The following is a 21,085-nucleotide window of genomic DNA, read 5'->3' as shown; positions in this document are numbered from 1 at the left end:
TGGTCAGGAACCTGCATAGCAAATGTGATGAAGCGTATCATATATGGATCTGCCCCAACACAATGACGCCTCCTTGAGTAACCGAGCTGAACTGAACCGGATCTCCTGCAGATTGGATGTCAGTTTTTTTGTTTGCTTTTTTTTTTTTTTTTTTTTTATTGGGGTGGGGTTTGGGTGGGGGTACCCTATCATAATTGATGATTCCCCTTCACTTTTGACAAAAAAAAGCATTCATATTTCGTGTTCTGAATATCTGTTTGATGAATTAGAATTTAGATACATGGCGGACTACTACTTCTACTGTTGATAATTGATGGAACTTAAAACTTTTTTTTTTAATCCCATTGCCCTGGAAGAACAATCCCATTTTGAAGAGAAGAAGAAGAAGAAAACAAATATCCCACTTTTTTTTTTTTTTTTAAAGAGGACCTCACCAAGACATTACTCTCTCCCTCCTTCCCCCTCCACTTCTCTCCCCTCTTCAAGCCTCTTCCAACCCCCCACCCCCCTACCCCTAACCCTACCCCCCATCCCCTCTTCCTCTGTCTCTCCCTTCACGCCCACCACTCTACCTCCAACCCCTTACACCCCACCCCTTCCTTCCTTCCTTCCTTCCTTCCTCTTCACGTCTCCCTGTATAATTCATGCGGTTCTCGGTCTCTGGAATCTGCCGTGCTGTGAAAGAAGTGTATGTATGTATGTATGCAGGCCATCATCATCATCATCATCATCATCATTCATTGGAATCCATTCCAGAGGATTTGGGTTTCAGGGACACCGTCTTGCAGCCCACAGCGTGGTAGTACAGGGCCCCGACCAGCGTGGAAGTCAGACGGGAGACCAGGAACCAGCCGGAGTTGTGCTCCGTGGTTCGAGTCCAGGTAGTCATAGGGAGAAGCGTCACTGGAAACAGATGGATGGATATAGATAGAATAAAGGCCTCTGTGAGTGGGTGTTTGCATTTCTTAATGACAATTTCTATTATTTGTTTTAAGCTTTGGTGTGTGTGTGTGTGTGTGTGTGTGTGTGTGTGTGTGTGTGTGTGTGTGTGTGTGTGTGTTATGTCTGTGTTTGTGTTTGTGTATGCGAGTGTGCATGCGCGCGTGCGTGTGTGCATGCGTGCGTGGGTACGTGCGTGAGAGAGAGAGAGAGACAGACAGACAGACAGACAGACAGACAAACTCTTTATTTTCGAGGATAATAGATAAGCACTGGCGGTTTTTTAAAAATTTTATTATGTTTTTTTTTTTAATCCAGTCTCCGCCCGAAACAGGGTGTACACTACACAATACTACATTACATATGTCATTGAGAGAGAGAGAGAGAGAGAGAGAGAGAGAGAGAGAGAGAGAGAGAGAATCATGCAAGTTTTCATAATCAGTCATCGTGCTTACCTGAATAAAGTTTACATAAAAACTGTTTCAAAGATAAATCAAAAGAACCACCGCAAGTCCTCGAAAATATATTGCATTTCCTTATCAGTAACGAATAATTCCATAACTACCCTCGGAGGAACAAAAACAGCTTACATGATTACATTCCATAAACGACATACAGACGTAACCGGAAAACCTACCATTTCTTAAAAATGAAAGTGCAAATTACGCCATGATTCAAATACGTAGGTACAGTATCGAAAGAATACCAACATCAGCAGTTACATTTTTTTCTTTTTTCAAAAGTTTCACTTTTGAAACAGAAAAATGCCAAACGATACAATGCTAGAAGTGAATTCAAAGACTAGACAGGAAAATGGAATGAACTTTAGACAACAGGTTAATATACACCAAACTTTAAAACTTGTGCATTACACAAGACAGATTCCAAAAGGAAGACAAACGAATAGGTTCTCTAATCCAACAGAAAGATATATACGAATAAGTTCTTCATATGGGAGCGTTAACAAATCTTTAATAGTAACATTAACAAGAAGATACTCGGTCTGTCTGCAATGTGGGAAACAAGTGGAGAAATTGATAGGTTATATTGGGTAGGTAGGCCTAATTGCGAACGATCCTGTCAAAGCGACCCGCTCAACGTGCATATTGTGCAAATAACAGGTTGTACGATCGCCAAATGTAACTTCTATTTTTGAAGGCTTTCTCCAATTGGTTGCACCAGGAATAGCTCGTCTACTCATTCTTTCCGACGGTTGTTTTTTGGTTTTGTAGTTGTTGTTGTTTTGTTTTGTTTTGTTTTTTTGTTTGTTTGTTTGTTTGTTTTTTTCAACGGTTGAAATAGCAGGGGTGCCTGAAGGTAAAATTAATGCGAACGGGCAAATCTAACTGCGAACAATGAATTTGGGTACATGTGGACAATTAAAACAGAAGCTGGTCTTGAACTCACTGGACATATCATGTTATTGGGACATCACACCAGACTTTTGCATTGTTGGTTCTGATCACACATGCACACAAACACACATTCAAACGCACACACACCCACCACACCATACACAAACACACCCTTTAGAGAGCGCTCAGTGCCTGTGAATCATCGTTTTCAAATAGACTCACGTCAAAATATCCCATGGTCTGCTTGCAAACGGCAATATTTTGGAGATTCCTGTCAAAACTGAAGTTCTGATCTGTCACAAACATCCTTTCTTGAATTCTCCTAGCAATGGTAATGCACAATTCATTCAACATACCCAATCAAACAAGCTATCTTAAATTGTGTAAAAGTTTAAGTTCTACTACTTGCTTTCCTTGATTTTAGGATTGTAAGGGCACGTTTGTGAATTTGGTCGACAAAGTGGTTCGCGAAGAGCGCGGAAATAGCCAGCAACAACTGATGTTTGATTGGTTCTTGGAAATGAATATTCATTAAGATATCAGAATGAAGTGGAAGCAGACGTTCAATTGTGAAATGTGTGTGATGAGAACGCTTCGAAGTGGGGCAGTACACAGACAGTTCGTAAAATTATACGCTGTTCGCAATTAGGCCCACCTACCATTTACAGTGGCGAGGGTCAGTTATATAAAAAGGTAATGCAGTAGAAATAGCACATGTGAGCACGCTCTCTCTCTCTCTCTGTGCATCTGACTGTTTCTTTTTCTCATCATTTATATTCGTCTGTGTCAGTCAGTTATGTCCCTGTTTGTCTGTCTGTCTGTTTGTCAGTCAGTCTATTCCTCTGTATGTCTGCTTGTCTCTTTTTGTCACTGTCTGTCTGTCTGTCTGTTTTTTCTCTCATCCTCTCTATCTGTCTGTATCTGTCAGTCTCTGTCTGTCTGTGTCTTCTCTCATCCTCTCTATCTGTCTGTGTCTGTCAGTCTCTGTCTGTCTGTCTTCTCTCATCCTCTCTATCTGTCTGTATCTGTCAGTCTCTGTCTGTCTGTGTCTTCTCTCATCCTATCTGTCAGTCTCTGTCTGTCTGTCTGTGTCTTCTCTCATCCTCTCTATCTGTCTGTGTCTGTCAGTCTGTCTGTGTCTTCTCTCATCCTCTCTATCTGTCTGTGTCTGTCAGTCTGTCTGTTTCTTCTCTCATCCTCTCTATCTGTCTGTGTCTATCAGTCTCTGTCTGTCTGTCAGCCAGTTATTCAGTCAGTCTATCTCTGGCTTTCTACATCTCTCTGTCTGTCACTCTCTCTCTCTCTGTCTCTCTCTCTCTGTGTCTGTCTCTTTTTCTCACTGATCTCTATCTTATCTCTCTGTATGTTTTATTTTTTCTCGTCTCTGTCTGTCTCTTTTTCTCACTGATCTCTATCTTTCTATCACCCTCTCTGTCTGTGTCTGTCAGTCACTGTCCCTCTCTTTGTATGTTTGTCAGTCTGACTGTTCTCTCACTCTCTCTCTCTGTTTTTTTTCTCTCACCCTTTCGCTTTGTGTCTGTCAGTATCTGTCCCTGTCTCTCTGTGTCTGTCTGTATCTGTCCCTGTCTCTCTGTGTCTGTCAGTATCTGTCCCTGTCTCTCTGTGTCTGTCAGTATCTGTCCCTGTCTCTCTGTGCCTGTCAGTATCTGTCCCTGTCTCTCTGTGTCTGTCTGTATCTGTCCCTGTCTCTCTGTGTCTGTCTGTATCTGTCCCTGTCTCTCTGTGCCTGTCTGTATCTGTCCCTGTCTCTCTGTGTCTGTCTCTGTGTCTGTCTGTATCTGTCCCTGTCTCTCTGTGTCTGTCTGTATCTGTCCCTGTCTCTCTGTGTCTGTCAGTATCTGTCCCTGTCTCTCTGTGTCTGTCAGTATCTGTCCCTGTCTCTCTGTCTCTCTGTGTCTGTCTGTATCTGTCCCTGTCTCTCTGTGTGTCTGTCTGTATCTGTCCCTGTCTCTCTGTGTCTGTCTGTATCTGTCCCTGTCTCTCTGTGTCTGTCTGTATCTGTCCCTGTCTCTCTGTGTGTCTGTCTGTATCTGTCCCTGTCTCTCTGTGTCTGTCAGTATCTGTCCCTGTCTCTCTGTGTCTGTCTGTATCTGTCCCTGTCTCTCTGTGTCTGTCAGTATCTGTCCCTGTCTCTCTGTGCCTGTCAGTATCTGTCCCTGTCTCTCTGTGTCTGTCTGTATCTGTCCCTGTCTCTCTGTGTCTGTCAGTATCTGTCCCTGTCTCTCTGTGCCTGTCTGTGTCTGTCCCTGTCTCTCTGTGTCTGTCAGTATCTGTCCCTGTCTCTCTGTGTCTGTCAGTATCTGTCCCTGTCTCTCTGTGTCTGTCAGTATCTGTCCCTGTCTCTCTGTGCCTGTCTGTGTCTGTCCCTGTCTCTCTGTGTCTGTCAGTATCTGTCCCTGTCTCTCTGTGTCTGTCTGTATCTGTCCCTGTCTCTCTGTGTCTGTCTGTATCTGTCCCTGTCTCTCTGTGTCTGTCAGTATCTGTCCCTGTCTCTCTGTGTCTGTCAGTATCTGTCCCTGTCTCTCTGTGTCTGTCTGTATCTGTCCCTGTCTCTCTGTGTCTGTCTGTATCTGTCCCTGTCTCTCTGTGTCTGTCAGTATCTGTCCCTGTCTCTCTGTGTCTGTCAGTATCTGTCCCTGTCTCTCTGTGTCTGTCTGTATCTGTCCCTGTCTCTCTGTGTCTGTCTGTATCTGTCCCTGTCTCTCTGTGTCTGTCTGTATCTGTCCCTGTCTCTCTGTGTCTGTCAGTATCTGTCCCTGTCTCTCTGTGTCTGTCTCTGTGTCTGTCAGTATCTGTCCCTGTCTCTCTGTGTCTGTCAGTATCTGTCCCTGTCTCTCTGTGTCTGTCTGTATCTGTCCCTGTCTCTCTGTGTGTCTGTCAGTATCTGTCCCTGTCTCTCTGTGTCTGTCTGTATCTGTCCCTGTCTCTCTGTGTCTGTCAGTATCTGTCCCTGTCTCTCTGTGTCTGTCTCTGTGTCTGTCAGTATCTGTCCCTGTCTCTCTGTGTCTGTCTGTATCTGTCCCTGTCTCTCTGTGTCTGCCAGTCTCTGTCCCTGTCTCTCTGTGTCTGTCTGTATCTGTCCCTGTCTCTCTGTGTCTGCCAGTCTCTGTCCCTGTCTCTCTGTGTCTGTCAGTATCTGTCCCTGTCTCTCTGTGTCTGTCTGTATCTGTCCCTGTCTCTCTGTGTCTGCCAGTCTCTGTCCCTGTCTCTCTGTGTCTGTCTGTATCTGTCCCTGTCTCTCTGTGTCTGTCAGTATCTGTCCCTGTCTCTCTGTGTCTGTCAGTATCTGTCCCTGTCTCTCTGTGTCTGTCTGTATCTGTCCCTGTCTCTCTGTGTCTGTCAGTATCTGTCCCTGTCTCTCTGTGTCTGTCTGTTGCATTCTCTTAACCTTTTTAGTTGCCTGTGTCTGCCAGTCTCTGTCCCTGCGTCTGTCTTGTCTGCCTGCCGATCTCTGTCTGTCTTGTCTGCCTGCCTATCTCTGTCTGTTGTTTGTCTGCCTGCCTATCTCTGTCTGTCTTGTCTGCCTGCCTATCTCTGTCTGTCTTGTCTGCCTGCCTATCTCTGTCTGTTGTTTGTCTGCCTGCCTATCTCTGTCTGTCTTGTCTGCCTGCCTATCTCTGTCTGTTGTTTGTCTGCCTGCCTATCTCTGTCTGTTGTTTGTCTGCCTGCCTATCTCTGTCTGTTGTTTGTCTGCCTGCCTATCTCTGTCTGTCTTGTCTGCCTGCCTATCTCTGTCTGTTGTTTGTCTGCCTGCCTATCTCTGTCTGTTGTTTGTCTGTCTGTCTGTCTGTCTGTCTCTCCCCCGCCCTCTCTCTCCAGTGATTTATGAATATTTTCTTCCTCATAACTGGTATCTTGAGTACTTCAACCCGATTTAGCATAATTCTACATTAAAGATAAATAGATAATGAATGAATAACAAAACAAAAAAGAAGAAGAAGGAGAAGCAAAATGGGCTTGCAACATTCCATCTGAAGAAGAAAGAAAATCATTTGACTAGTGATTCAAAACAGAAATACGTCTGTTTCGAGTTAATGAAAAACATGATAATGAACTAGTAAGAAGCAGAAGAAAACGGAAAATACGAAGTGGAGAAGAAAGAAAGAAAGAAAAGAACTCAGAAATCAAAACGTTCTTTGTTCAAGGATTAAGATTTTAGGCATGGCCCATTCTTCCAACGTGTCATTCAAAGAAAGAAAGAAAGAAAAGCCAATTCCACCAAATGCATATAATCTTATCCATCTCATCCAGTATGGCTATCTTAATCTTTTTTTTTTTCATGGATATAGTCATCAGGAAAATAAACTTACAGGGGTTTCTGATTCACAATTTTATATGTTACAACAGTGCTCTGATTTGACTAAACTTCAAATCCTGTTTTCATGGCCTATCCAAAAAAAAACTTCCTTCCCAAAGTAGCACTGTGCCGATCCATGAATTCGTTATTTCAAAATTATCTTCATGTTAAAAAAAAAGGGGGAGCGTACACTCCATTCACTCTCTTTCTATTCGTGCTGTTCAACATACTGGACTTGGGACAGTTTCGTGGATACAAATTTTTCGTTAAATAGCAGGTGCTTACTTCTTTTCTTAAAAGAAAACAACTATCGTTATACGTGCAGACGTTTCCATACCTCGCTACGCACAACATCAAAAAGGAGACAACATAGAACATCCAAGGCATGCAACGCGTCACTTGGTGACTGAGACAAGTAATAAACAGTGGCAAATACATCACAGATAATTTCAAAAAAAAAAAAATTATTGTTGTATTTGAACAGGGAAAGGGCGGAGAATGCAACAACAAATAAAGCAGCAATGCTATATTTACACGAAACTCAATATTAAAAAAAGAAAAGAAAAGAAAAAGAGATCTTTACTGTTCTGTCATCGGGAACAGAGAGAGAGGCAGATGAAGACGCAAAACAGCTGAATCATTTCAAGAGTATTCGAGCATTGCTTTTTGTTTTTTACTTGAAGTTACACATATCAGACAGTTTTCAGCGTGAAACTCACACAAGAGATAAGATTTGCTAGTGCACGTGTAGATACTGTTCACCAATCTCCTTCCCACCCCGTCTCTCCCCCCTCACCCCCCCACCCACCCCCCACCAACCCACCAAACAAGCTTTGTTCCTTACTTGCAACAAGCGAGGACACAAGAAGGCCGAGGAGGTGGTTGGTGGTGGTGGTGGAGGAAGAGGAGGAGGAGGAGAATGAGGAGGATGGTGAGGAGGAGAAGGATGCGAGTGGAGGGATGATAAGGAGGGGGGCTTGCAGGGCCTGGCGGGTGGGTGGGGGGCGGGGTGGGTGGAACCTCAATTGAACGTGTAATGGCGGGCCTCCCGAACCTGAGCCCAGTAAAAGCACACGGTGATGGTGGCAGCCCCAATGCGGAACCCGTTGCACGTTTCTGGTGACAGCAGCCACATCTCTTGTATAGGGACTGTAGACAGCATGCTCGCTGTTCAGGAAACAGACACAAAAAACCACAATCCACATACATACAAACGTAGTACATACATGCATATACACATTAGTACGCACGTATGTTCGTACGTACGAACATAATATATATATGCAGGCGTGCTGAACATGGAAATGATTACAATAAATCCAGACACTAATATTATCATGTTTTGTTGTATGTCTGTTTTTCTTTCTTTCTTTCTGAGAACGTGGGCCAAACGCCACTAAACTGCTGTCCCGATATAAATTTGACACGAACTACAGACCTGACAAAGATTGTACAGAGCAAGGGAAGAAAGAAAGAAAGAAAGAAACAAAACACACACACGTTATTTTTTCCACAGCAAGCGGCACCTGCATCCTTTTGTCAATCGCCTATCCGCTTCCTCGCTCTCAAATGAAGATGTGTGCTGGCCTCCCCCCAACCCCTTCCACTTCGCCCCCTTCTCTCTGTGTGTGTGTGTGTGTGTGTGTGTGTGTGTGTGTGTGTGTGAGTGCGTGCGTGCGTGCGTGTGTGTGTGTGTATGTGTATGCGTGTGTGCGTGCATGTTTGTGTTTCTCTCACTGACGATATAACGGCGAGAATTAGATCAGGAATATCAGAAATGGCATATGCAGACATTTTGACATAGAACTTTTTGTGCAAACGATTGCATTTGTCCCTTGTGTCATGAAATACAACAGAATGAAGCACGCTCTAGAAATCAACTGGGAATATCAGGAATGACATATGCAATCATTTTGATCTGGAACTTTTTTTGTTCAAACTGTTAAAGTTGTCTGTCCTTAGTGTCACGAAACCCAAGAAAATAATGCACGCTTTGCTCTATGTTGTCCAGCACTAAGAAAAAATATACGCCAGATGTTTGTGGAACCTAAAAATTACAACTGTAATATTACGATCACCCCTAACTATTAATGTTATGTTTGCTTATGTCACCATTCAATACTGAAGACGTACCTGGTTTTTGTTGTTGTTGTTGTTGTTGTTTTGTTTTTTGTTTGTTGTTTTTTTGTATCACTTCACAATCATGCATAAAAAATAGGGAAATAGTTATGTTCTTCGTAAAATGAAAATAATGCCTGGTTTCTTGTTTACGTTGATTCATTCGGGATGAGGCTCTCTCTCTCTCTCTCTCTCTCTCTCTCTCTCTCTCTGCGGTCTCTCTTTTTCTCTCTGCCTGCCCCTCTTTTTCTCTGTCTGTATGTCTGTCTGTCTGTCTCTCTCTCTCTCACTCTCTCTCATCTCAAGTGGTTTAGTCGAAGCGTGGTTTATTGCAGGGCGTTGTGCTGATGGTGGGGATTTTTTTTACCCAATGTCCTGCAAATAAATTGTCACACCACAACAGGGTCAGCAGCCATCGTTTTAAGCATTCTATTTGTGCTGTTCTTTTGTCTGTCTTTCAAATTTCACACCTGTATATCCTAAAATGTACTGATTATGTTTAAAAATCATTCATATTTCATATATAAATATAAATAAATATATATATATATATATATAAATATATATATATATATATATATATATACATACAATATGATAATTGCCATGAATTCACTCCCCATGTTCCAGCTATCGGTGTCTGTCACTCTGTCTCTCCTTCTCCCTGTTATCATCATCATCATCATCATCTTCTTCTTCTTTTTCTTCTTCTCTTTTTTCCCACTCTCTAATAATCATTTCATTCTATAATGATTTCATCTTTTCAATGACAATATGTGTCGCTGCGTCGCACTTAGTTAGGTTGTGTACATGCGCTTTATTTTCATGTGTAATTGTGTGTGTGTGTGTGTGTGTGTGTGTGTGTGTGTGTGTGTGTGTGTGTGTGTGTGTGTGTGTGTGTGTGTGTGTGTGTGTGTGTGTGTGTGTGTGTGTGTGTGTGTGTGTGTGTGTGAGTGTTTTGCCATTGCTTTTTTTTTTTTCTTTCACTTTTCCTTCTTTTTTTGCCCTTGAGGGCTGGATGTAAAAAAGCAGCTGTGGTTACTCCATTACCCTTGTGAAATAAAAATTCGTTTCGTTTCGTTTCTGTCTGACTATCTTGCTCCTGACTCGTCTGTTCGCCTGTGTGTGTGTCTGTCTGCCATTCCCTTTTCCCCTTCCTGTCTTCCCCATTCCCTTTTCATTTTGTTTTCTATCTATGTCTTTCTCCCTTCTCTTCTTTATTCTCCTTCACTCCCTCGCTCCTCCCTCTTCTCCACCCCCTCCTCCCCTCTCTACCTCCCTATCCTCATCGATCTTTCACTCCCTATGGGATCAAGCAATTCATGTGGCCTTTCATGCCCTGCTGTCATGGTGACCTCAGTTTTGATGACTCTCCACTTGGGGTGATTCTTGTCAAGGTCTTCAGTGTCCGCAGATTCATGGCGGACCCTCGTTGGAGGGACGTAGTGTCGGTCTCCGCTCTAGGGTGTGGGGCGTGAGAAGGGGTGGGGAGAGGTGGGGGGGAAGGGACGCTTGCTCAGTCTGGCTAGCAACAGCCATAACTGACGTCAGTATGGGGCTTAGCTGTTGTGTCCGAAGTACTTTGAATCAGAACAAGCGCTACTGAAAACCACCAAAGTGGCTCAACAGCAGTGGAGGGTTTCCTCTGGTGTGTGGCCTCCCTTCGACCCAACATCGATGTTTGAAATAGAGAGAGGGAGACAGAGACAGAGACAGAGAGACAAGACAGAGGCAAATAGAGACAGAGAGAGGGAGCGTAAGGAGAGAGAGGAGGGGTGAGAAACAGAGGGAGAGAGAACGAGGGGAGAGACAAGGGGGTACAGAGAGGGTGGAATAGAGAGAGAGGAAAAGATAAGGAAGAGAGAGGGGATACTGAGGGGGCAGAGAGGGGAAAGAGAGAGGGGAGGAAGGCTGACAAGGAGAAAGGGACAGGTGGGAAATAGAGAAAGAGAGAGACAGAGGGAGGAAGAGATAGAGGGAGGAGAAAGAGGGGAGAGAGAGACAGAGAGAGGGAGAGAGATGAGGGTGGACAAAGAGAATATACAGAGAGAGAGAGGCAGAGAGAGTGAGAGAGACAGAGAGAAGTGATTATTGTGTCAGGCTTTCAATCTGACGGTCCAATTTTCGAATCACAGCATTTACAGTTGAAGCCTGCTGATCTTACACGAAAATAGGTACAGTACCAAACAGACTTAGCAAATTCTACATGAATTTTATCGTTTGTAACAGCGTTCCTTGTTCTGGAAAAAGTGTTTCTTTTCACAGATGGTAATTCAGAACAACTCTTACTTACTGCCTGCTACAATGCTGCATGAACTGGTTATTTTATCAGAAATTACAGAGAATGACCATCTTCGGCTAGTGTTTCTTATTCTGGATTACTACCCCATTATGTACTCACTGATTTCCAATATATTTCTTTTACTGAATGATCCATCAAATTTTTACTGTGTTTCACTGCTCTCATGTTTGTGTTCAACCCAGCTGGCCTGTGGTTGTGGTTCACTTTAGGACTTTTAGTTTAACCTTTGCAACACGTTACTTGGTGACTGAGACGAAGTGATAAACAGAGGCAAATGCATCACAGATATTTTTTTTTAATATTATTGTTATATTTGAACAGGGAAAGGGCAGAGAATGCAACAACAAATAAAGCAGCAATGCTTTATTTACACGAAACTCAATATTAAAAAAAGAAAAGAAAAGAAAAAGAGATCTTTACTGTTCTGTCATCGGAACAGAGAGAGAGGCAGACGAAGACGCAAAACAGCTGAATCATTTCAAGAGTATTCGAGCATTGCTTTTTGTTTTTTACTTGAAGTTACACATATCAGATATCAGACAGTTTTCAGCGTGAAACTCACACAAGAGATAAGATTTGCTAGTGCACGTGTAGATGCTGTTCACCAATCTCCTTCCCACCCCGTTTCTCTCTCTCTGCTCCCCTCACCCCCCACCCCCAACTAAACAATCTTTGTTCCTTACTTGCAGCAAGCGAGGACACATGAAGGCCGAGGAGGTGGCTGGTGGATGTGGTGGTGGTGGTGGTGGAGGAGGAGGAGAAGGAGGAGGATGGGGAGGAGGATGGGAGTAGAGGGATGATAAGGAGGGGGGGTTGCAGGGTCTGGTGGGTGGGTGGGGGGTGGGTGTTGGAACCTCAATGGATCCACCTCAATAGTGGATCGCGTAATGGCGGGCCTCCCGAACCTGAGCCCAGTAAAAGCACACGGTGATGGTGACAGCTGCAATACGGACCCTGTTGCACGTTTCTGACGACAGCAGCCACATCTCTTGTACAGGGACTGTAGACAGCATGCTCACTGTTCCAGAAACACACACACACATACACACACACACACACAACCACAACCCGCATACATACATCCATACGTATGTACATACTTACATACGTACATACATATATAACTATGTACGTACGTTCACACGTACGACATATATACATACACACACGCGCGATCACACGCAAGCACCCACGCACACGAAAGTGGACACGCGTTGGTGATCAAGAGATAGACAAGAGGGAAGTTAGGGAGAGAAGAGGGTACAGAGAGAGAGAGAGAGAGAGAGAGAGAGAGAGAGAGAGAGAGAGAGAGAGAGACAGAGACAGAGACAGAGAGTGAGAAAGAGTGAGTGAGAAACAGGGAGAAGGAAAGGTGGACAACAAGAGGCACAGGAGGGCAGGGAGAGAAAAAAGGATGGGAGAAAGACGGAAGGGTAAAGGGAGTGACTGGAGGGTAGAGAATTGGTGTGGGAATTGGAAGAGAGAGGGAAAGAGAGAAAGAGAGAGAGGGGGGGGGGGGGGGGGGTGGAGGGACAGAGAGAGAGGGAGGGAACATCTCGATGTATCGCCTCATTGATGATAAGCATCCAAACGGCCACGCATGGAGCAAAAGAGGACAAAATCCCTTACCCATGACACTCAAACGAGGGAATTCAAAGTTACATCCAGTCAAAGCGCCAAGATCAAACACGACTTTATCGACCTATGTTGTGGGTGTAAGCTTAATTAGGGATTAAGTTGGATTTTTTTTTTTTTAAAGTCCTGCAGACTTTTTACGGCCATCTGGGCAGTGAGAGAACTCACATCCACTGTGACATAATACACGATTGAACGGGCAAGCTGAGATTGAAATCTGTACACAGCTGTTTAGGGAAGGCGAAATTGGAAATAGTATACGATTGTGCGGGGAAGGTGGGTTTGAAAATAGTCCCGACTGTTCGTGGAATGTCCGTGAGGGTCTGGGTTTGAATCCCTGCTCTCACTCTTTCTCCCATGTTTGACTGGAAAAATCAAACTCAGCATCTAGTCAATCGGATGGGACAACAAATCGACGTGCTGTGTGTGAGCAGGTTATTGACGCACAGAAACAAGACCGATGGCAACAAATGTGTAATCCTCTGGCGAAATTCTGTAGAAGAAATCCAATCTGATAGGTAAACAAAATTAATACACACATATGCACTCAAGGCCTGACAAAGAGCATTGGGTTATGCAGTTGTCAGGCATCTGCCTAGGCAGATGTAGTGCTTCGCATATGGATTTGTCTGAACGCAGTGACGCCTCCTTGAGAAACTGAAACTGAAACAGTTATGTGCCAACCACCAATCCTTCTGCCAAGGTTACTAACTGTCAGAACCCATTCCCAAACAATAATCAGGCAGTAGTGATCTGTAAGTGATATCATCTCCTTTCCTTGTTTTAGCATTCTTCTTCTTCGTCGTCGTCCTCTCTTCATCGTTTTTTCAGTTTCCCCATCTCTCCCTCTCTCTCTATCCCTGCGTGTGTGGTGCGTGTGTGTGTGTGTGTGTGTGTGTGTGTGTGTGTGTGTGTGTGTTAGAGAGAGAGATGGGGGGAGAGAGAGAGTACGTGTGTGTGTGTGTGTGTGTGTGTGTGTGTGTGTGTGAAACGGATAGTGTCTAAAGTATGGCTCACAGGTAGGAAATGTGGTTTGAGCTATTAGCACTGAAGTGATAATGGTCAATTTCCAACGGAACAGTGCAAACCCAGGGACAACCACCCCCTCGACCCCAACCCCACCCCCCTTTTTCTCTCTCTTTATTAATCCATCTCATTAAGTACACCAAGCGTCAAATCGGCATGGGTATAACCACCATACCATTAAAACCCCGTTCAGAAACAGAACAAATGCTGCGCGCATAAAGAAAGAAGTGTGCAAGAAGAAAGAACAAAAATGAATAACTCTTCATATCCCGAATGTGCCCACGATCAGGGAGGTCAGTGTTTACTCCAGCAGGGGCAAAAGAGCATGCCTGGCTCAAACAAACGACGGGGGTTTCGCTCCATGGAGAGTTCTTCAAGCTGATTTGCTGGCTCCTGTCGTCATGTAAGGATTACAGATTAATGACCTACTGCCTTTGGCTCCTATGGCCTAGAGGTTCTCATAGCATGGTCATTAGTTTTCTTCTTTGGTGTTGGCACTGTTGGAGAGAATGGACAGGGGGTGCTGTGTCTCCCCCCCCCCCCCCCTCCCCCCCGCCGGGCTGTGATCAAGAAGACCAGATAAGTCTCATACAAAGGTTAAGATGCTCATCTGCCAGTACGTAGTCCGTGAGGGTCTGAGTTTGAATCCAGCTATTGCCCTTTCTCGCAAGTTTAACTGGAAAAACAAACTGATCTAATTCGGATGAGACAACATACCGAGGTCACGTGCGCAGCACGCACTTGGCGCACTGACAAAGAACCCATGGTAGCAAAGTGGGCATAATTCTGCAGAAGAAATCCAATCTCACAGGTAAACAAAGTATATATGTATGATGTATGCAGGTGTGCTGAACATGGAAATGTATTACAATAAATCCAGACACTAATATTATCATGTTTTGTTGTATGTCTGTTTTTCTTTCTTTCTTTCTTTCTGAGAACGTGGGCCAAACGCCACTAAACTGCTGTCCTGATATAAGATATAAATTTGACACGAACTACAGACCTGACAAAGATTGTACAGAGCAAGGGAAGAAAGAAAGAAAGAAAGAAAGAAAACACACACACGTTATTTTTTCCACAGCAAGCGGCATCTGCATCCTTTTGTCAATCGCCTATCCGCTTCCTCGCTCTCAAATGAAGATGTGTGCTGGCCTCCCTCCAACCCCTTCCACTTCGCCCCCTTCTGTGTGTGTATGTGTGTGTGTGTGTGTGTGTGTGTGTGTGTGTGTGTATGCGTGCGTGCGTGTTTGCGTTTCTCTCACTGACGGTGAGATTAAGATCAGGAATGTCAGAACTGACATATGCAGGCATTTTGACATAGAACATTTTGTACAAACGATTGGATTTGTCCCTTGTGTCAGAAAACACAAGAGAATGAGGCACGCTCTAGATTTCAATTAGGAATATCAGAAATGATATATGCAATCATTTTGATCTGGAACTTTTTTGTTCAAACTATTTAAGTTCTCTGTCCTTTGTGTCACGAAAGCCAAGAAAATAATGCACGCTCTGCTCTATGTTGCCCAGCACTATGAAAAAAAATTATACACCAGATGTTTGTGGAACTTAAAAATTACAATCGTAATATTACAATCACCCCACCCCCACCCCCACACCCCCAGTATTAAAGTTTTGTTTGCTGGTGTCGCCATTCAATATTGATGACGTAACTTTTCTTTTCTTTTTTTTTTATCATCACTTCACAATCATGCATAAGAATTAAGAGAAATAATTATGTACTTTGTAAAATGAAAATAATGCCTGGTTTGTTGTTTACTTTGTGTTTGTCTCTGCTCTTGGGGTGTGGGGCGTGGAGAGTGGTGGGGAGAGAATCGGAGAATAAAGATGTGTGTGTGTGTGTGTGTGTGTGTGTGTGTTGTCTTCCTTTTTTTTCTTCTTTTTTTTTCTGTAGTTCTTCTCCTCTGCCTCTTCTTCTTCTTACCCTTCCCACTCCATTTCTTCTCGTTCTCCGTCTTTCGTTTCGTCTCAACGCCGAGGTTCCTGACTGAACTGGGAAGAGGGATGGATGTACTGTCAAGTTTGATCGCGTCAGTTGTGATGGAAGACAGTTTTTGTTTAGTTCCTATGATCATTGCTTCAGTTTTGTCCGCGTTCAATTGTAACTTATTTAGAGTCATTCAGTTTTGTATGTCCAGGAAGCAGTTGGATGTTTCTTGCAAGAGCGACCACAAAAATAACGGCGAGGGTAATTTTTGAGGGTTATCACTCTTCTGGAGTTAAGTGTCATCAGCATAAGAATGATGACTGACATTATGGCGGTTAATAATTTCAGCGAGAGGAGCAGTGTACAGTGTGAAGAACACTGGGCTGAAAACAGATCCCTGTGGGACTCCATGTTCGATTTTAAAGGGTTCAGACTGGAAACTATCAATAGTGACAGATTGGAATCGATCAGTGAGATATGATTTGAACTAGTTTAGAACAGTGCCGTTGATATCAAATGTAAAATGAAGACGGGAAAGAAGGATTGAATGGTCTATCCTGTCAAAGGCGTCTGACAAGTCGAGAAAAGTAAGAAGGGAAATTTGTCCTGAGTCGGACGCTAGCAGTAGATTATTCAGGATGTGAAGGAGGGTTGTTTTGGTGCTGTGGTCAGCGCTATAGGCAGACTGAAATGGGGGTGGATGAGATTTGTTTAAACAAAGGTAGCTGTTGAGCTGCTTCAGGACAGCTTTTTCAAGGAGTTTGGACAGGAATGGAAGATTAGAAACTGGTCGACAGTTTTTCAAAATGTTTGCGTCAAGGTTGGGTTTCTTCAGAAGAGGCCGGACGATTGCAGTTTTGAAAGTGGTTGGAAACGTTCCAGTGAGATGGGATGAGCTGACAATATTGGTGATTGTAGGGAGAAACTGTAATACACACTGGGAAAAGATAAGAGGCTGGTATAGGATCGAGCTCACAGGATTTTATTTTCATTTCTTTCAGGATTTCATGGATTTCTGTTTCAGGATGAGCAGGTTGTAAATGCATAGCAGTTAATTAGTTATAATTGACACCCCTCGCACCTTCTATGGTGGATTTGAACCCCACGCCTTTCGTAATACATACGGAAGCCATTCTAGGCTCGTTTGAAATAACCGCTAGGATAAATTTGGCCCAGTAAGAGCCAATGGAGGCTATCAAAACAGAACTTCCCCACGTTTGCTTCAGTTTAGTTATAATGGAGCTAAGAAGGGTATATAGGCTATTCCAGAATGACCCCCTTCCTTTTTAGTTGTATAAATAGTGCACTGGAAACGCATGTGCCACACTATTTCATTCCACAACGTTTCGGCAACCAAGAGGTCAAGTTGGCCAATGGACCTTAACCTTTTGGGAACTCTGTATAAGATTTCTGCCCTTATCTGAATCCTTTTTTCAGCATTATATACTTCTCCACCACGCGCATCATAAACGCAGAACAGGAATTGTTAATTAAATTGCTCGGTCAAAGTTTCGGGTTCTTTTGCGTTTTTCGATTTAATTTCATTGTGTTATTATCTTTAAACCATTACTTCTCATAATGTTTCGATCTACCAGTCTCTTCGCTTCTGGTGTCACCATCTACTCTCTCTCTGTCTGTCTGTCTGTCTGTCTGTCTCCGCCCCTCCCCCCCCCCTCTCTCTCTCTCTCTTTCAAGAGAGAGAAATGAGAGAGAAACAGGGAAAGAGACAAAGAGAGAGAGAGAGAGCACATCAATCAAGATTCAATCTGCACAGAAGAGAGTCAAGTTTCGGAAACTCGTGAATTTTGCAGTGCTCAGTGCACACTGAGACCAAAGTCCTGGTAACGTGATTCTCTTCTGGCGATACAAGATACCTTTCTCCCTCTTCTACCCCGTGGTCTCACGACCGAAGGGGCACCACTGGTGGTATTGACCTGGCTACCACAGTTCTCTCCATTTCTCCCTGTTCATCGTCTGTCTCAGGGCGTCGCTCTGTCTCAGTCCTGTCCGTTCTGGGATACTGCCCCCCCCCCCCCCCCCCCAACCCCCCCACCCCCGACTCCCCTCCCCCCAAACCCCCTCCCACTCCACTCCCATATCTTTTTCTGTCTGCCTCTCCTTCTTTCCATTGTGTCTTGCAGGATTGTACTGGCAGGTCCCGCTGATCGAGTGACGTGCCTTTACCACTTCTTTTTGTTTCTCGACCGTTGTTTGGAGATCTTAATGGGATCTCATGGTTTGCCTGACTCTGTTTTTCACCTCTTCATTGGTGATGTGATCTCCCTCTTTGATCTCTTTCAGTGGCCTTTTTTACTCCCATTTTCTCATTGCCTTTCTGCTGAAGCAGGCTTGTCTCTATTTTCTATTGTTCCCCCTTCTTTCAATTCAAAGTATTTTTGGTGGGTTAAAAACAACCATATAAATTCCAATGAAGCAAACAAAAGCTAACCAATCGTTCATTCAATTGCACTCGTTGCTCTCTATTTCAAAAAAAGAATAAAGCTATTACAACCCAACATTTTTAATCCACAGAGACTGCAGTGAAGCAGTTTCATTGTCTCTCACCTTCAGATCAGGGCCTGACCTAATTCCTTTTCATAAAACAAAACTGCTCAGCGCTTTCATCTCCGTTTAAAGCTGCTGCTCCCTTCCTTTGAACTACCGTTCTCAGCAGCGCTGTCTCAGCAGCTCACAAGACAGCAGACAGTTGTGGTGGTTGGCGAGGACGTTTCTCTTTTCTCCTGTTCTATGCTATGGACTTTGTTGCTTGTCAGTGATTGCCTTTTGTTGATCGCTGACAATATGCTTGTTTTAGTTTGTTTTTCGATTAGGCATCCCATCTACTATACCCTACGCTGCTCCGCTGAAATACCCCTTTTAACAAGAATTCAGACCTCAAAACGTTTTTTGGTAAAGGTTTTTGACTATAGACATCATTCCTTTCTAATCTACACCCTTTACAAAACAGTGCATAACCTGATACATAGAGGCTTATTCTGTCGCATCACTTGTGCTGACAGTCCGCTGAGGTTTATCAATTAATGATGCCACACGGTCACACACCAGAGGAGACCCTGCACTCATCTGAGTCATTAGGATGGTGTTCACTGGTTATCAATATGATTACAAGTCGGCAGGAAATCACCAACCAACCCTCCCTACTGAGAACAACATCTGGTCAATCGCACATCCAGTGTGGTTAAGGATTAAGAGCGAAGACCGTCCTGGATTTGGTCTTTCTCCCAAATCTCATTGGAAAATCAAATTGAGCGTCTAGTCAATCGGATGAGACGATAAACCGAGGTTCCTTGTGCAGCACGCATTTGAAAAAGAGTCCATGACAACATGTGCTTTTATCTGGTCGAATTCTGTAGAAGAGATCCACTCGTACAGGCACACAATTGTATATTCATGCGCTCTAGGCCTGAGTGAATTGGGTTATGCTGCTGGTCAAGCATCTGCCCAGCAGCTTATATGGATTTGTTTGGAAAAAAAAACAAAAAACAAAAAAACAACTGAAACTGAAGGCCTCAACACTGTGATCCAACTTCAGTTTGTGTGTGTGTGTGTGACTGTATTCAATGGCCATTCCATGTCACTAACTGCCCCTTACTGGTGCTGGTTTCAATCCACGAACGCTACTGAGGGTGGTAAACCAAGAAACCGTACGCGGTCACGCACATGGCCCGGAAGGTCTGGTAGACGTGACACTAACAACGAGCAAAAAGGGCACAAGCCTTGTCGCTAATTCTTTTGCACCCTTGTGCACAGACGGTTTCACAAAGGGACAGGCGTCACACGGCGGGAAAGCGCTTAAGTGCTCGTTAGATTCAGACGGCTATTTTTTTGTTTTTTGTTGTTGTTGGTTTTTGGTTGATATATACACACACACACACACACTGCCGCTGTCATCGAAAGGCGCCACAGTGTTGTACCGGAACACAGGGACGTGAAAGCTTCAGAACACTATGTTCAAGACACTTGTAGAGTGATGGCGTAAGGTAACGCGTCCGCCTAGGAAGCGCGAGAATCTGAGCACACTGGTTCGAATCCCGGCACAGTCGCCAGCATTTTCTCCCCATCCACTTGACCTAAAGTGGTGGTCTGGACGCTAGTCATTCGGATGAAACGATAAACCGAGGTCCCGTGTGCACCCACGGCAGCAAAATGTTTGTCCCTGACAAAATTCTGAGGAGAGCAGCCCGAATTTCACACAGAGAAATCTGTTGTGACTAAAAAAAAAAATAAAAAAAAAAAAAAATAAAATAATGCAATACAGTGATAGGAATAATACGTCCCACTCTTTCCGCAACTACACTCTGACTGCAATGCGTTGCATGGAGCAGGATCACCGTAGTGTATGGAAAGCATCATTGATCTCCTCTTGGATCCCCCCCCCCCCCCCCCCCCCCGCCCCCCTAGCCCCCCTCCTCCCTAGTTTCTGCCTTCTTTATTTATATCCTTTGCACATCTTGTCGCAGCATCATTTCTTTGTCTCCAGCTTTTTTTTTCAAGACATTATAGTGAGTAACAGGCACAGAACAATGACATTTCTAACTCCAGTATGCTGTGGGAAACTTTGTTTTACACTTTGCTAACCGAAATCACAGTGAAGGACGTCCAGACAACAGCGTTTCCATCCTAGAGCGACGTTGTATTAAGGGACCTTTCCCCGTTTCCGTTGGTCCTCATCGATCTCTTCACCAACTCCAGTCTGTCCTATGACCTCCAGCCCTCACCATATCACCCTTCATACCCACCCGTGTCTAGCCTGCAGTTGAAGACTCCAGAGATTTAGCTCCTGATAAATCCGTCAATCGTTCGGATTACAGAAGCGCGTTAAGTTTTACTGTGTAGACTGGTGTGAGCTTTAACTTTAGGTCATGTAGGTCCAGTATCACTTTTACGGAACGAAGGAATAAAGAATGAAACGAAGGAACAAAGTGGAGGGGAAGAAACTACTGGCGAGTGTGGGATTCCATCCCGAACACATTACCACTTGGCCACCACTCCACCTTTGTCGTTCTTTCGCTCTGGTGTGTCACACGGAAGATTTCATCTCTCACCCATGGCCACTGCTGAGGGATTTCACACCATGTAAACTAATAACATTTCACGACTTAACATTTGCATCAAGGAATTCAATGTGGGTTTTGCATTCACCTCTGAACCATCCTTCACAATGATACAAGACTTCAAAATCACTCGATCACAGCAGTGTCATTTTGCCTGCAGAAAACAAATGACAAAGTAAGCACACAATGGCAGGAAGTTGTGGCCAGATCTACGGAAAGACAAGACGCAAGAAATTGCGCAACGATGGGTGACTTTCTTTTTCTTCTACTTCCATGAGCATTGTTCGCTATGTATGAGAGACGTACATTTCGACGTACAGAGGATATATCAGTGTTCCTGTCTGACACCACCCTTCTTCCTTTTCCTTC

The 21,085-nt window shown here is 44.1% G+C and overlaps 1 protein-coding gene across 1 annotated transcript in view; it reads right to left on the bottom strand.

The window, feature by feature from the left end:
- Positions 1–776: 776 nt before the first annotated feature.
- LOC143286517 (tumor protein p53-inducible protein 11-like) overlaps positions 777–21,085 on the bottom strand; it is a 117,313-nt gene continuing 97,004 nt past the window's right edge. Inside the window, exons 6-7 of the mRNA XM_076594104.1 lie at positions 7,667–7,779; positions 777–903 (exon numbers count right to left, since the gene is read on the bottom strand). Coding sequence (XP_076450219.1) covers positions 901–903; positions 7,667–7,779 — 116 coding nt within the window. The 3' untranslated portion in view covers positions 777–900. The remainder of the gene's footprint in view (positions 904–7,666; positions 7,780–21,085) is intronic.

Source organism: Babylonia areolata, chromosome 10 (assembly GCF_041734735.1).
Source record: "Babylonia areolata isolate BAREFJ2019XMU chromosome 10, ASM4173473v1, whole genome shotgun sequence".
Classification (NCBI taxonomy): domain Eukaryota; kingdom Metazoa; phylum Mollusca; class Gastropoda; order Neogastropoda; family Buccinidae; genus Babylonia; species Babylonia areolata.
The sequence above is the reverse complement of the archived record's forward strand: the minus strand, read 5'-3'. Positions and strand labels throughout refer to the sequence as shown.